This window comes from Cynoglossus semilaevis, chromosome 1, assembly GCF_000523025.1.
Source record: "Cynoglossus semilaevis isolate Cse_v1.0 chromosome 1, Cse_v1.0, whole genome shotgun sequence".
Lineage (NCBI taxonomy): Eukaryota > Metazoa > Chordata > Actinopteri > Pleuronectiformes > Cynoglossidae > Cynoglossus > Cynoglossus semilaevis.
In genome coordinates this window covers 29,071,354-29,084,572 of record NC_024307.1, presented here as the reverse complement: position 1 = coordinate 29,084,572, position 13,219 = coordinate 29,071,354, and the positions used below count along the sequence as shown (strand labels likewise).

General features: G+C 44.1%; 1 protein-coding gene and 2 long non-coding RNA genes across 3 annotated transcripts in view; 1 reads left to right on the top strand and 2 right to left on the bottom strand.

The window, feature by feature from the left end:
• Nucleotides 1-216: 216 nt before the first annotated feature.
• Nucleotides 217-3,141, bottom strand: LOC112486866 (uncharacterized). Its single transcript, XR_003049435.1, has 3 exons — nucleotides 2,943-3,141; nucleotides 1,329-1,671; nucleotides 217-1,178 (listed from the first exon to the last, which is right to left on the bottom strand). It is a non-coding gene; the product is annotated as an uncharacterized LOC112486866 (long non-coding RNA).
• Nucleotides 3,096-5,505, top strand: LOC107988826 (uncharacterized). The gene is made up of 2 exons (XR_001760328.2): nucleotides 3,096-3,234; nucleotides 5,217-5,505. It is a non-coding gene; the product is annotated as an uncharacterized LOC107988826 (long non-coding RNA).
• An 850-nt stretch (nucleotides 5,506-6,355) lies between these two features.
• LOC103390041 (retinal guanylyl cyclase 2) overlaps nucleotides 6,356-13,219 on the bottom strand; it is a 13,502-nt gene continuing 6,638 nt past the window's right edge. Inside the window, exons 11-24 of the mRNA XM_025054647.1 lie at nucleotides 13,052-13,170; nucleotides 12,869-12,952; nucleotides 12,432-12,608; nucleotides 12,187-12,340; nucleotides 11,921-12,064; nucleotides 11,582-11,730; nucleotides 11,333-11,496; nucleotides 10,669-10,792; nucleotides 10,518-10,586; nucleotides 10,259-10,433; nucleotides 9,789-9,887; nucleotides 9,612-9,697; nucleotides 9,430-9,515; nucleotides 6,356-8,739 (exon numbers count right to left, since the gene is read on the bottom strand). Of these exons, the coding sequence (XP_024910415.1) occupies nucleotides 8,655-8,739; nucleotides 9,430-9,515; nucleotides 9,612-9,697; nucleotides 9,789-9,887; nucleotides 10,259-10,433; nucleotides 10,518-10,586; nucleotides 10,669-10,792; nucleotides 11,333-11,496; nucleotides 11,582-11,730; nucleotides 11,921-12,064; nucleotides 12,187-12,340; nucleotides 12,432-12,608; nucleotides 12,869-12,952; nucleotides 13,052-13,170 (1,715 nt within the window). The 3' untranslated portion in view covers nucleotides 6,356-8,654. The remainder of the gene's footprint in view (nucleotides 8,740-9,429; nucleotides 9,516-9,611; nucleotides 9,698-9,788; nucleotides 9,888-10,258; nucleotides 10,434-10,517; nucleotides 10,587-10,668; nucleotides 10,793-11,332; nucleotides 11,497-11,581; nucleotides 11,731-11,920; nucleotides 12,065-12,186; nucleotides 12,341-12,431; nucleotides 12,609-12,868; nucleotides 12,953-13,051; nucleotides 13,171-13,219) is intronic.

Genomic DNA, 13,219 nt, shown 5'->3' with positions numbered 1-13,219 from the left:
ATCTAATGATGATGAGGCTTCGCACCATCAGTCATTCCTGTGCTTTATCTTTGAGAAGAAACGAAACCACCTTAAATGTCTCAAGCTTAACTTTTTGGGTGTCCTCTAGCTGACGCTGCAACTCAAGCTTATTGGCTGTTCGACCGCATCAGTTTGAACTTTTACCTGCTCATCACACAATCCCATCAAGTGATTCCAAGACAACTCATCACACAATCCCATCAAGTGATTCCTAGACAACTCACAAAGAGCAAATCATCACACTGTAAACACTGACTGTCCACTGGAGGACAGACAGCACAGAGCACACACTCAGAGACTTCACTTGTGACCAATGAAACTGCTGAACTGCTGGGTGACATCACTATCACTCATCAACATGAGGTTATTCCTTTCAGACATATTCTCTGTCTCTCACACACACACACATACATCAACACAGCTGCATTACAGCCCAGCCTGGTGAGATTATTGATCAACACCATAATGATATTCTATACCATTATCTGCCCCAGAAACAAGCACGGCATGATGGGATTTTGCTGGCCAAGTCTATTCATTTCAAAGATTCCAGTGAGGTTTGAAGTAACCGATAGTAAAGACAACAGATGATTATTTCAACACAATCTACACAGGGGTGTGTGTGTGTGTGTGTGTGTGTGTGTGTGAACCAAAATATTTTCCCGTAACAGGCTGAAATCCCAGCAAGAGTAACACAAAGTAGAATGAACTGTGGAGCCACCATAGATACAACAGCCTCATGTCATGTGACACACAACCAGCCAACTGAAAATTAGATCTGAAAATACAGTCTGCTATTGAAGAATGGATGTTGCCTATCATCATCATAAAATTGAACTAGCGGCTCTTTGCCACAAGAGGGAGACTTGGTCAGCTGCCAAATTGACTAGGATGGATAAATGGGAAATGAGGACTACTGACCTAAACAAAGACAACAGAGACTGTTACCATGAGGAGTTTTGGTTTGTGTCCATCAGGTCTTCAAGCACTGTCTCATCTTCTCTCTCTCTCACACACACACACACACAGCTCTCCTCTCATGCCTGTCTTACCTTGGCCCGTATTTGTCCCGATGTCGACACTTTCCTAATCAACTTATGAGAAGTTTCCTCTTGTTCTCCATCACTGTCTGACGACTCCTCTCCAGCCTCTGCTGCCTTCAGAAATAAAGGCAGTGTGAAATGTGACATCCATTATTCTCCTCGTTTGTTTTCCGTTTGTGCCTTAAACACATGGTGCGTGTACTCTGTGTGTACTGCACATACGTTTTTGGGGGGAACATGTGCCGTCCCACATCTGGTACTTACAATGTGAGTCCGCTCAGAGTCTGCTGGTGGTGACCCCAGGGTCTCACTGGGCTCCGACACATACAGGATGTTGGGGTTCAGTTTGGCCGCCATGTTGGCTTCAAAGGGTGAGGCAACAGGGGATGAGGAAGAGAGGAAATGACATGGGATGGATGGATGGATGGATGGATGGATAAAGGAGGAGGGGTTGGACAAAAGAAGACGTAAGGGATGGAGGGGTGGCAGAGGAATCCAGAGAAGCCTGGCGTGAGGTGAAAGCTTAAACAGCAGAGGAGTAAAGATAGGAATGACAAACGGGACTTCTGACTCCTCCTCGTCTTTGTCTTCGTCCAGTCCCGGGAAACTATAGAAAAGACAGAGGAATGAATGAACGGACTTTGTTCTTTTTAATAGCGTCAGAGCAGAGTGGCAGCTCCTTCACTAATGTGCACTTTATCTGTGGTTTGTGTACGTTGGTGGCACATCAGGACTGTGCTCTTTAAAATGATGCTACAGAGACAGACACTGCACAGTCATATAGATTCAAGGACAACACAATGATACACCATAGTCAATGATGATGATGATGATGAGGAGGAGGAGGAGGAGGAGGAGGAGGAGGAGGTTCTGTATTAGAAAAACAATATGGTTGAAAATCACTTCTTTTAGGAATGAATCTCTTTGCATCACCAGCTGTAATCAAAGAGAGCATCTTCCTTTGCCCTTTGGCACCAACATGGTGTTTTCATCTAGAAAACGCTGGACATCTTCTCCTTCTTTCAGCTTCGTCTTGTTATATTTAAACTAGAGTGAAGTCACAATCCCTGAAGAAGCCCGGACCAAAAATGAAAAATTTATCTTTTAACCAGTTTCTTGCCAGGTTTGAACTTGACCAGGTCAGCAGCACCTGAAGGCGTTAACTCGGCTGGTTGGTTATATTTTAGCAGTTCGTTTCCTTCCCTGTGAGGAGAGTGGGGGTGGAGGGGGTCAACGATTAAAGGACATGCCAGCTATAAAAGAATCCGGTGGGTAGTCCAGCTGTATCTGCAGCCTGACTTGAATGAGCATCGAAGCTTTGGGTGAAACCATGGTGATGGTGAGGGTAATGGTGGTGAAGATGACAATAAAACAATAAAAGAAAAGAAAAATACAAGGTATCAGTGAAAACCACAGCAACACCGTGGGTACGAGTGACGGTGAGGATGCTGCATGACACCAAACATTAACGCACGTATATGCAGCAGGTTGTGTGTGCGTGTGCGCGAGCCCTTCAGGACGTGAACGCGTAAATGTGTTTTCAAAACAAAGATGAATAGACTAATATCGGTCGGTGTCAGACAGTCGTGCGTCTTCCTGTCGGAGCCTCAGCATTCTCATGTTCTCGGTCACAGACGGCACAGACAGCAGACGGACAACAGGCGCTCTGTAGTGCGTGTGACCGACCATTCATCCCGAGTGTGTGTCTCTCTTTGAGTCCATTAACGATCAATGATAACTGATCAATAATCATTTAAACTCATGCACGTTTCTGAAGAACACACTCCTCTGTCGCCTCAGCCTCTGTTGCACACGTTCAACATCCTTCTCTATTTTCTCAATGATGCAAAAGAAATTCATTTTCATTTGTCTTCTTACCTCCCTTTCCTCTTCCTCCCCCTTTCCTACGGTGGAGGCCGGTGTCTCCTGCGGCTCGTGTCCGGCCTGGATGGCTCTTCAGGAGGCGGCGTCGCGTCGTTCGCGCAGCTGCCGGCGATCAGCGGCGAGGAGTTCGAGTCCCTGCTGCTGCTGCTGCTCGGGGGTCCGCCTACCAGACAGAGAGGCAGAGCGAGAGAGAGAGACCGAGAGAGATAAAGAGACAGAGAGAGAGACAGAGAGAGAGAGAGAAGCTCTTACGCGCAGAGCGTCACCGTCGATCTGACCGAATCAGGTAAGGAGAAAGAGAGACAGAGAGGTGTGTGTGTGTGTGTGTGTGTGTGTGTTCACGGAGTTCAACGGGGAGCAAACACACGCGGAAACACCCGGAGACTGAGCAGCAACAACACAAACACGTGTAAAAACCTGATAGCAGTCAGTTTAATTCATCCACCAATCAGCGTCCTCATCTCTTGTCCTTGTTTCTACATGTGCACTGTAGGCCGAGTTGCCTTTATTATAGCCAGGGTGTTTCACCAACGTACAGTCATAGTGGCTGGTTTTTGCCTCCACAGTGTGGCCATTCTCTGTGTGGACATTAAAGACAGAGTTGGAGACAGTGGTGGTCTGTGTTGACATTAAAGACAGAGTTGGAGACAGCAGTGGTCTGTGAGGACATTAACTACAGAGTTGGAGACAGCGGTGATCTGTGTGGACATTAACTACAGAGTTGGAGACAGTGGTGGTCTGTGAGGACATTAACTACAGAGTTGGAGACAGCGGTGGTCTGTGAGGACATTAACTACAGAGTTGGAGACAGCGGTGATCTGTGTGGACATTAACTACAGAGTTGGAGACAGTGGTGGTCTGTGTTGACATTAAAGACAGAGTTGGAGACAGCAGTGGTCTGTGAGGACATTAACTACAGAGTTGGAGACAGCGGTGGTCTGTGAGGACATTAACTACAGAGTTGGAGACAGTGGTGGTCTATGTGGACATTAAAGACAGAGTTGGAGACAGTGGTGGTCTGTGTTGACATTAAAGACAGAGTTGGAGACAGTGGTGGTCTGGGTGGACATTAACTACAGAGTTGGAGACAGCGGTGGTCTGTGAGGACATTAAAGACAGAGTTGGAGACAGCGGTGGACTGTGTGGACATTAAAGACAGAGTTGGAGACAGCAGTGGTCTGTGAGGACATTAACTACAGAGTTGGAGACAGGGGTGGTCTGTGTGGACATTAAAGACAGAGTAGGAGACAGTGGTGGTCTGTGAGGACATTAAAGACAGAGTTGGAGACAGCAGTGGTCTGTGAGGACATTAACTACAGAGTTGGAGACAGGGGTGGTCTGTGTGGACATTAAAGACAGAGTAGGAGACAGTGGTGGTCTGTGAGGACATTAAAGACAGAGTTGGAGACAGTGGTGGTCTGTGTTGACATTAAAGACAGAGTTGGAGACAGCAGTGGTCTGTGAGGACATTAACTACAGAGTTGGAGACAGCGGTGGTCTGTGAGGACATTAACTACAGAGTTGGAGACAGTGGTGGTCTGTGTTGACATTAAAGACAGAGTTGGAGACAGCAGTGGTCTGTGAGGACATTAACTACAGAGTTGGAGACAGCGGTGGTCTGTGAGGACATTCATTTTACCTAAGGTTTTTGTTGTAGATTTTGAAGCAGAGGAAGAGGAGCCTCAGACCAGGAGGTGAGTGTGTCCCTGCTCCGCTGCTGAATCCAGAATCCCAACATTCCACCTTCATGCAGGAACACATCTGTTCTGTTCCTCCGGTGGTTCTGTCCAGGCTCGCTCTGAGGACTTTCACTTTAGTCTGCAGCTGTGTGTTCCAGCAGAGAATGTGTAAGCTAATTAGCTTTTTGGAACACAGACAGATTTGAACTCTACAGAACTGTTCACTAACCCTAACTGCTGATTACATAGAATTCATCAAAACATAAGACATGGATTTCTCTGTAGAAGGAGAGAGAGGAGTTAGAGTTGGACATGGACACAACAAGAGCAAAGACACACACACAGACACACACACACACTCCTAGCAATAGTCATTTGTTTACAGTTGATTAAATATTCATGTTGAATTAGAGGTCAAGCTGCCAGGAGTCACTTTATTTAAGTGTGCCGCCAACCAGCAGAGTGAGCACACACTTGTTACTGTGTGTGTGTGTGTGTGTAGCTTCACACACAGTAACAAGTGTGTGCTCACACACACCTGCTGGATTCTCCTGCCGATCGTGTTACTGTATTCTGCTCATTCCTCCAGTTGCCCTTGACAACGAGCAGTAAGATAGGAAGGAAGAAAGGAAGGATGGGAGGTGAAGGAGAGCCGAGGTCCACAACCAGCAAGGACTAAATGAAGGCAGTGGTGTGAGACAAAGACACACGGAGCTGACACTGATGACGGTCACTGTCTGAGTCAAGACATCCTTTAAAAGGAGCTGATAACAACGCAACCGTCCGTGTAAGAATCCAAAACACCCACGGTGAGGTCTTCACTTGAAATATGAGTTCAACGTTCCATTTTCAGATGTTTAGTTCATTGTATTAAAGAATAAAGATAAAAATGGAATCTGTTGAATATTGAGGTTCATTCTATTCATCTTTTTATTTTCATCCTTCCCCCCATTCTGTCGACAATATCTATGTATGTAAGCTGTTAGAGATATAATGTGGCTCCAAAATACTAACGTTAGTGAGTCCCACATTTTAGACGATGAATAATACATGTAAATTATCACACTTACTTATATTTATTTGGCCTATAAGGCAATTAACTGAATACAACCACAACGGAAGGATCCACATAAATGTTTCCCTCTCTCTCTCTCTCTCACACACACACACACACACACAGCTCACAGGTTGTAGGATTTCCTCTGCGCCTGGTTGGAGCGTCACACAGCGGGAGCAGCAATCAGAGGCGAGCGACCGCACAGAGTGATAACAGAGAGATAATTAACAGCTCTGTGTTACGTATCAAACTCAGGGCAAATTACAGCACTGCTGCCACCATTGTTGTTATCATTATCATGCAGATAGGAACATACTGTCACACAGGCGGTGCTAATGTCTCCACAGCATTTACATTTACTCACAAGCATACATTTAACACATCTCTAATAACAGAAACCAGCTGCCACAGTCCAAATGCTTCTGCTTCTCCGTTTCAAAACAAACAAACTAAAACTAACTAACAAAACCTCTGCCGTTTACCAGTTAAAGCCTGAGAGGTGTTCAGTGTTTCCTGTAAAAGACAAAACACAACTGGCAGTAGGAGGTGTTGCCAAATCACATGTAGGCTTTTATTTTGGTGGCATTTGCAGGAGTCAGACCAATCTGCATTATGGTCAGTTGAACTAGTGTCACAGCTAATTGATGAGGTCTATTTTTTTTTTTTACACATTAACAGCAGCAGCCTCTTCTCTTTCCAGCTGCTCCCTCTAGGGGTCACCACAGCAGGTCACCTGCCTACTATCTCCTGCCTCCTCCACTGTTACATCAACCACCTCCATGTGTTCCATAACTACACCCAAATGGTCTTCCTCTTCTCCTCCAGCCTTGAAACTGCATCTCCAGCATCCATTGTCTGTCAACATCCACCTCCACCTCCACCTCCACCTCACCTCTCTAACTTTATGTCCAAATGGCTCCACCTTAACTGATAATCTCCAATCCCGTCCATCCTGCTCACTCCCAGCTCCCAGATCTCAGCCTCTTCATCTCCTCCACCTCCAGCCCAGCCTCTTGTCTCTAAAACATACATATGCATACAGCAGCTCTCACTACTGTCTAATTACGTGACCTTTCAACTTTGCTGATAGCCTTCTGCCACAGATCTCCTGATGCTCATCTCCACCTGACTATTTATGTCTTTGGATGTTCAGTATTTGAACTCATAAAGTTAGGTTTGCATCAGGTTACTATAAAAAACATCGGTGAATAACTGAATTGTAGACATCGAGAGCATAGCAGCAGTATAAAGAAGTGTCATGCAAAACATCGGTACCATTGTTTTGCATGATGCAAACAAATAACAAAGAGATACAGCAGCAGTTAAATGAAAACTTTTCGACCCTAAGACTGAGCAGAAAAATCACCTCCATATGTTAAAACAATTCTCCAGTTTTATAGTTGGACAAAAAAAGTATTATGGTATTATTTTTTGCTAAAAACTCAATCACGACAGACACGGTTGTTCTCATCTCTACCACTAGGTGTCAGGCCACACCCTTGATCGAGCAACAGTACATATACTGTACGTTAATACCTGTTGATACTGGGATCCACTGGAAGTTAACACTCTACCAACGACCCTTGTGTCTTTAAAAGGTCATTAAAGGTCACTAATGCGTCGGGGGAACAATATTTGAATTGATCTGGACTCGACCAGCAGCCCATTGATCGGTTAATTAGAGGAGCAGAAGAGATAAATGAACAGATGGATGGCTCTGCAGTTACACAACATCTCCACTAATCTGGGATGGAGTCTTTCAGACTCAATACGGACTCCTGAGCTGTTCATCACACAGACCAGGTGTACAAACAGTTCCGTGACTGTGTATGTCCACGTTTGTACGTACCTGTTTTTGGCTGCCATCTAGTGGTTCACGTAGGAAGCTGTAGAGCAAATATGTCAAGCTCTTAGCCCGCAGGAGTTTAGCGTCGTTGGCATCGTCTAACTAGTGGTGGGGCTAATGATGGAGGACAAAGGAAGGGTTAACATACAGATGTGAACGGCGACACCAGAGGTGAACTTTACTTCATAATTATAACAACAAAATGAATAAATGTTAGATAACACTTACCAACTCTTGGACTTGATGAAATCCACGAAGACTTTTGGTCACTATGGAAAGTCACCTATTGTAAGAACGTTTTTGGACAGTTTTATAACCTTTTTGTCTCGAAAGTGTCAGACTTATCTAAATGTCAGATTTATTCTACAACCCTGATCTTTTCTTTGGTATTTTTGTATAACTCTCTGGCAGGAAAAGAGGAAAAGAAGAATGTTTTAATAGTTATATATGGAGTAAAAATATCACCTTTAGTAGTTTGCGTGAGGTACTGTAGGAATGCGTACTTTTTTTATACTCAAAGCTAAAGTTTAAACATGTAATTTTAAATGGTGACTACTGTTTTTCTCTTCTATAAATACTTAAAATATATATCAAATATATATATAATCCAAATGACTAAACCACCATGACATTTGCACATTAGGCTTTTTTTAAAATAAAATGTTTTAAATAGATTATATATTTTTTCTCACCTCCTCCTCCAGCCGCTCTCCAGGCGAAGAGTTCAGTTTTCCACATGAGTGGGGAAAGTGTTTCCGATGATAATAAAGTCCAAACAGACCAAAGTAAAAACACACTTGCCTGCTTTAATAAAAGAATATGTCAAAGACAATGATTTTTTTTATTGGTGATGTGACGAAAACATGAGACCAACCATCAGTAAACAAAAAACAAATCTGATTTCAGATCTAAGACTGATCTACATCTTTGTTCCATCGACTGTGTGTTGGCACAGAAATGACTGTTGTCAAAATCTGGAGGAAAAGAGTGAAATCAGGGATCGAAGCGTTTCACTCCTCTTTACCTTTTCTTCATGTTTGGCTAACATGGTGAAACAAGCAGTGAAAAAGTCCTTTTAAAGCACTGTCAGCTGTTGAGGTAGTGTGTGTATGCGTGTGTGTAGATCATTTCTTTATCCCCTGTCGAGCCAGAAACTTTTGCCGTCTCGCAACTGGAATCTCATCAACACTGATGCCATGTCCGGTTGCACTGAGAGAGAAAGACAGAAGAATGAAAATATCAAAAGAAGAGGAATCCTAAAGGACGTCCTGACGTCAAAATACAACATTCTAAACTTCTAGTCCTCTGTTGACCCCTGCTTCAAAAGCAGAGAAACTATTCCTGCGGTACTGGGGAGAGGGAAACGTGGATAAGGAGATGTGGAGAAAAACACAAGCAACTTCTTTTTAATGTTTAGCTTTAGCAACAAATCATACTGTAGCTACTCGAACCAAGATCTAAACCAAAGGACCAGGGATGCCTTACAGAACCAAAACAATACCCTAGACAGAAACAGGACTGTACAGGAATAGAACCAAATAGAACCTTCAGGACTTGTTCACAGGTTGATGAGAGAACTTTTCACTTCAATAAACTCAACAATTTAACAATTCTTTTAGGACTCCTGGAAGGAAACAATAAATACTGCTCCAAATAAAGTTTGACCTGATAAGTAAAAACAAGTGAGTGCACCACCACTGCTGGCCAGTAGAGCTTCCCACAACTTCTCTCATGAAATGTGATTTCTTTTATCACGTTGGTATTTGCTGCAAAGTTAGGGTTTTTTATATATAAAAACATGTTGTATTTAAAAATATATTTTTGGCATATAAATAAATAAATACAACTCTGGATCTGTAGATGATGTAAAACACAGACAGACAGGTTGCGACATCATACCCTCCTGTAAGATCTGGGGGAACAGGAAGAGGTTTGTTGAAACCGTCCCTCCCGATGAGCCAGTAGGTGTCCTCGTCACCCTTCACCTGAACAGACAGACACACAAACCAGAGAGGTCTGTCACCTGAAACGAGTCAAGTCTGTGAAGACAAACATGAGAGTGACATCACAGATGAGGTGACCTTGGCCTTCCTGGTGTCAAAGTGGTAGCCTAGCTTGAGGCTGGTCAGGACTTTGACGGTGTACAGGCTGATGTGGATCCTGTACGCTGCAGCACAGTAGAGTTATAATGAAGAATTGATGATGGATTAGACGTTATTTTTATGCAACAATTCATTTTCCCACTGTGTGTTACATACGCAGTCCAGTGGCTTCCATTTGTGCAGCAGTGGTCACTGTGTCTCCAAACAGACAGTACCGGGGCATTGTCAAGCCGACCACACCGGCGACCACTGGCCCTGAACATACAGACACATCAGTGTCATCTACAGACGGCAGCAGGAAGAGCTGGAAATACCTGAAAATGTGACCTTTGTTTTTATTCTGTTCTTCTGGACTGGTTGGTTTGGTTACTTATTTCCAGATTGTTTATTGTATTGTTGATTGTACCATAAATCCCAAAACTGTCTGAATGTAATGATTTAACTAACTCACTGGTCATTTTGACCACTATGAGCTGGACTTCTAACTCGTTAACCTGTTCATTCATCTGATCTCTAAATCAGTCCAAAAAAAAAAAAAAACTGCCCAGGTCAAAGCTTAAACGTCATTAAAAGAAGTTTGAAGGTCATTTTACCCAGAAACATGGCTGACATTTGACACTTTTTACCTGAGTGCAGGCCGATGCGTATCTTTACTTTAATCTCAGGCATGTGCTTGATCTTAAATGCACCGATAGAGTGCAGGATGTCCAGAGACATGTTGGCCACTTCAGCCGCATGCCGAGTACCATTTCTGTTAGGGACCCCGGACGCCACCATGTAGGCGTCACCGATGGTCTCCACCTGTTAGTAAAATGGTTTCAATGACAGGTCTATGATTAACATATTCAGGAGAGAGAGGTTTAACTGAGTTAAAGTTTTTTTTACCTTGTAGACATCGTGACTCGCAATGATAGCATCAAACATGGTGTAGAGGTCATTTAGAAGGTCAACCACCTGCAGAAACGTACGTGCAGTCTTTCATTATTTTAACATCCAGAACGGTGCCTGTTTAGGGTCAAAGAGGACACATCTGTACCTCGATGGGTTCACTGAGGGCAGATATGGTGGTAAATCCAACAATGTCACTAAAGTAGAGAGTGGAGTCTGAATAGTGTTCAGGTTGGACTGGCTTTCCTTTCTTCAGTGCATGAGCCACAGACCTGCAGGAGTACAAAAATTGAGAGCGAATGAGATGCTTTTACAGATCATTTGTATCAGCAGAGCACAGAAAAAAGACATTTAATATTTTAAAAAACAAACGTGTGAGTTCGAAAGAAACATGCACAGCCCATGATGAGAGATGATGGTGAGACCACATGAAAAATGAGTGGTACCATGCACAGCCCATGATGAGAGATGATGTGGTGAAAAATGAGTGGTAATCTGAGTGGTAATCCACTGCCTTTTTGGTTGAGATTCAAATGTGTTATTTTAAGACTCTGTTAACTCCTCGTTTCACTGAGCCAGACATTTACATGATTAGACATTTGGACCTGGGCGTGGGACATGGACAGATGTAGAACCCTCATACTCCAGTCTGATGTTAGTCATAACTGACTCATAACGCTGATTTAAACTGCCATTGATGAGTGAAATTTAGAAACATACGAGTGTTTGTTCCCAGAGAAGGTGGGGCCTGACTTCAACACTTCAACTTCAAGGACCAGGTGTGAGTGAGAACACTGATGGAAGTGTCTTACTTGGGCAGCAGCTGTCCGATCAGCTTCTCCGTCTTGTTTCTTTCGATCTCCAGTTCGTCCGTTCGCTCTCTGATCAGATCTTCCAGATTTGCACTGTACTGCTCCAACATACGGAGCATGGAGTCGATGATGTTTGCCTTCTTCCCTTTGTTTATGATCCGGAACTGACAAACACACAATCATTCACTGCTGAAAATACAGGAGAAAACATTGCAGTTCCTCAGCTGGCCCAGCAGATGGCGATCTCACCTGTTTGAAGATGTCGTTGAAGTTGGGCCTCTTACTAGGGTCCTCATGCCAACATTCTATCATCAGATTGAAACACTCAGTCGGAGACTCATCGATGGACACGATGGGTCTGAAGAGAGGAAGAGGTTTCTTCAGACGATCAACAATCTCTGAGAGACAGAGACAAGTACAGGGACAGACAGGTGAGATGGGACAGCTAGGAAGACAAACAAACTGTTAAAGATGAAGACGTTGTCTCAGCAGAGGGATGGACATGTGGTCAGACAGACAGGTAAAGAGACACAGAAACAGATACCACAGCATCACAAAACAGATGGACACCCATATGTCCTCTCTCACCATGTGCAGGCATGTCAATCATGGCGTAGGGAGGGGTTCGTGAGATCACTTCCTGTACAATGATGGCAAAACTAAAAATGTCGCCGTCGAAGGAACCTCCTCTGATGGGACTTCTCAACAGTTCTGGAGCGGTCCACAGCAACTCTGAGACACAGAGAGAGAGAGAGACAGGTAACAAGGGGAGAAGACGGACACGAAGAAGACGGACACGGAGAAGGCAGACGGACACCAGGACTTTCAGTTTCATCTCAAAAACCACTTGTTACCTTGTGGATCATCATCCATGCTGAGGTTCTGGGAGTGAAGGATCATGGGAAGTCCATAATCAGTGATCTTCAGAACGAAACGTCCATCGACCAAACAGTTGGTTGATTTGAGCCGACCATGACTCAAACCTCGGAGATGAAGATACTTCATCCCCTGAATAATAAAAAAAACAACAACAGCAACCAATCAGATGAAGTTATTTTTGTCTTTTTTTTTATTTTGTTGTGGAGTGCTGCATCAGCACCTTGATCAGGTCCATGAGCAGCGAGGACTTGAACATCCAGTCCAGTCTGATGCTACTGTCAGCAAGCAGATCAGCCAAACTTCCCCGTGGACAGTGTTCCACCACCATGGCAAAGATGCCCGAGTCCCAAAACAGGCCCAGGTACGAGTTCAGGTTTTCATGACGCATGTCCCGCAACTGCAGCCATAAAAAACAATCAGAAGAACATGAAAAAAAGACAATTACCTGCACACAAGTCTGTCACATCAATCTGTAATCTTGTAATCTTGATCTAGTTAGTCTAGTTATCTTTACTGTGATACACTTCACCAAATTTGATTTACCGTGATCTCTACTGTGATTTAATACAACTCTACTGTGGTCCACTGTGATCCACTGTGATCTACTGTGATCCACTGTGATCTACTGTGGTCCACTGTGATCTACTGTGCTCGTACATAGCTGAACAATCTCTGGGTGTTTTGATTAAGAGCCGTCATCGACTTCCCAACAGGAATCTTCTTCATCCAAACCCAGTCACCCTGGGGTGAAAAAAATAGAACCAATCAGTGCGGCCTAGTCTCTGAGACGGACGGCCAGGGACAGTACAACAGTAAAGACAGTTGGACAACTGGACAGACCTCCAGCATGGCAATGTTCGAGCTCTCAGGGGTCGTTAGGATGTAGCTTCGTGCCACGGAGCGAAGGGGAGTTTTCATTTCTACGATGCTTCGCATGATCGACTCATCGTTAAGTTTCTATCAAAAACACCCATAAAAAGGTTAGCGACGACAAAGAACCACATCATC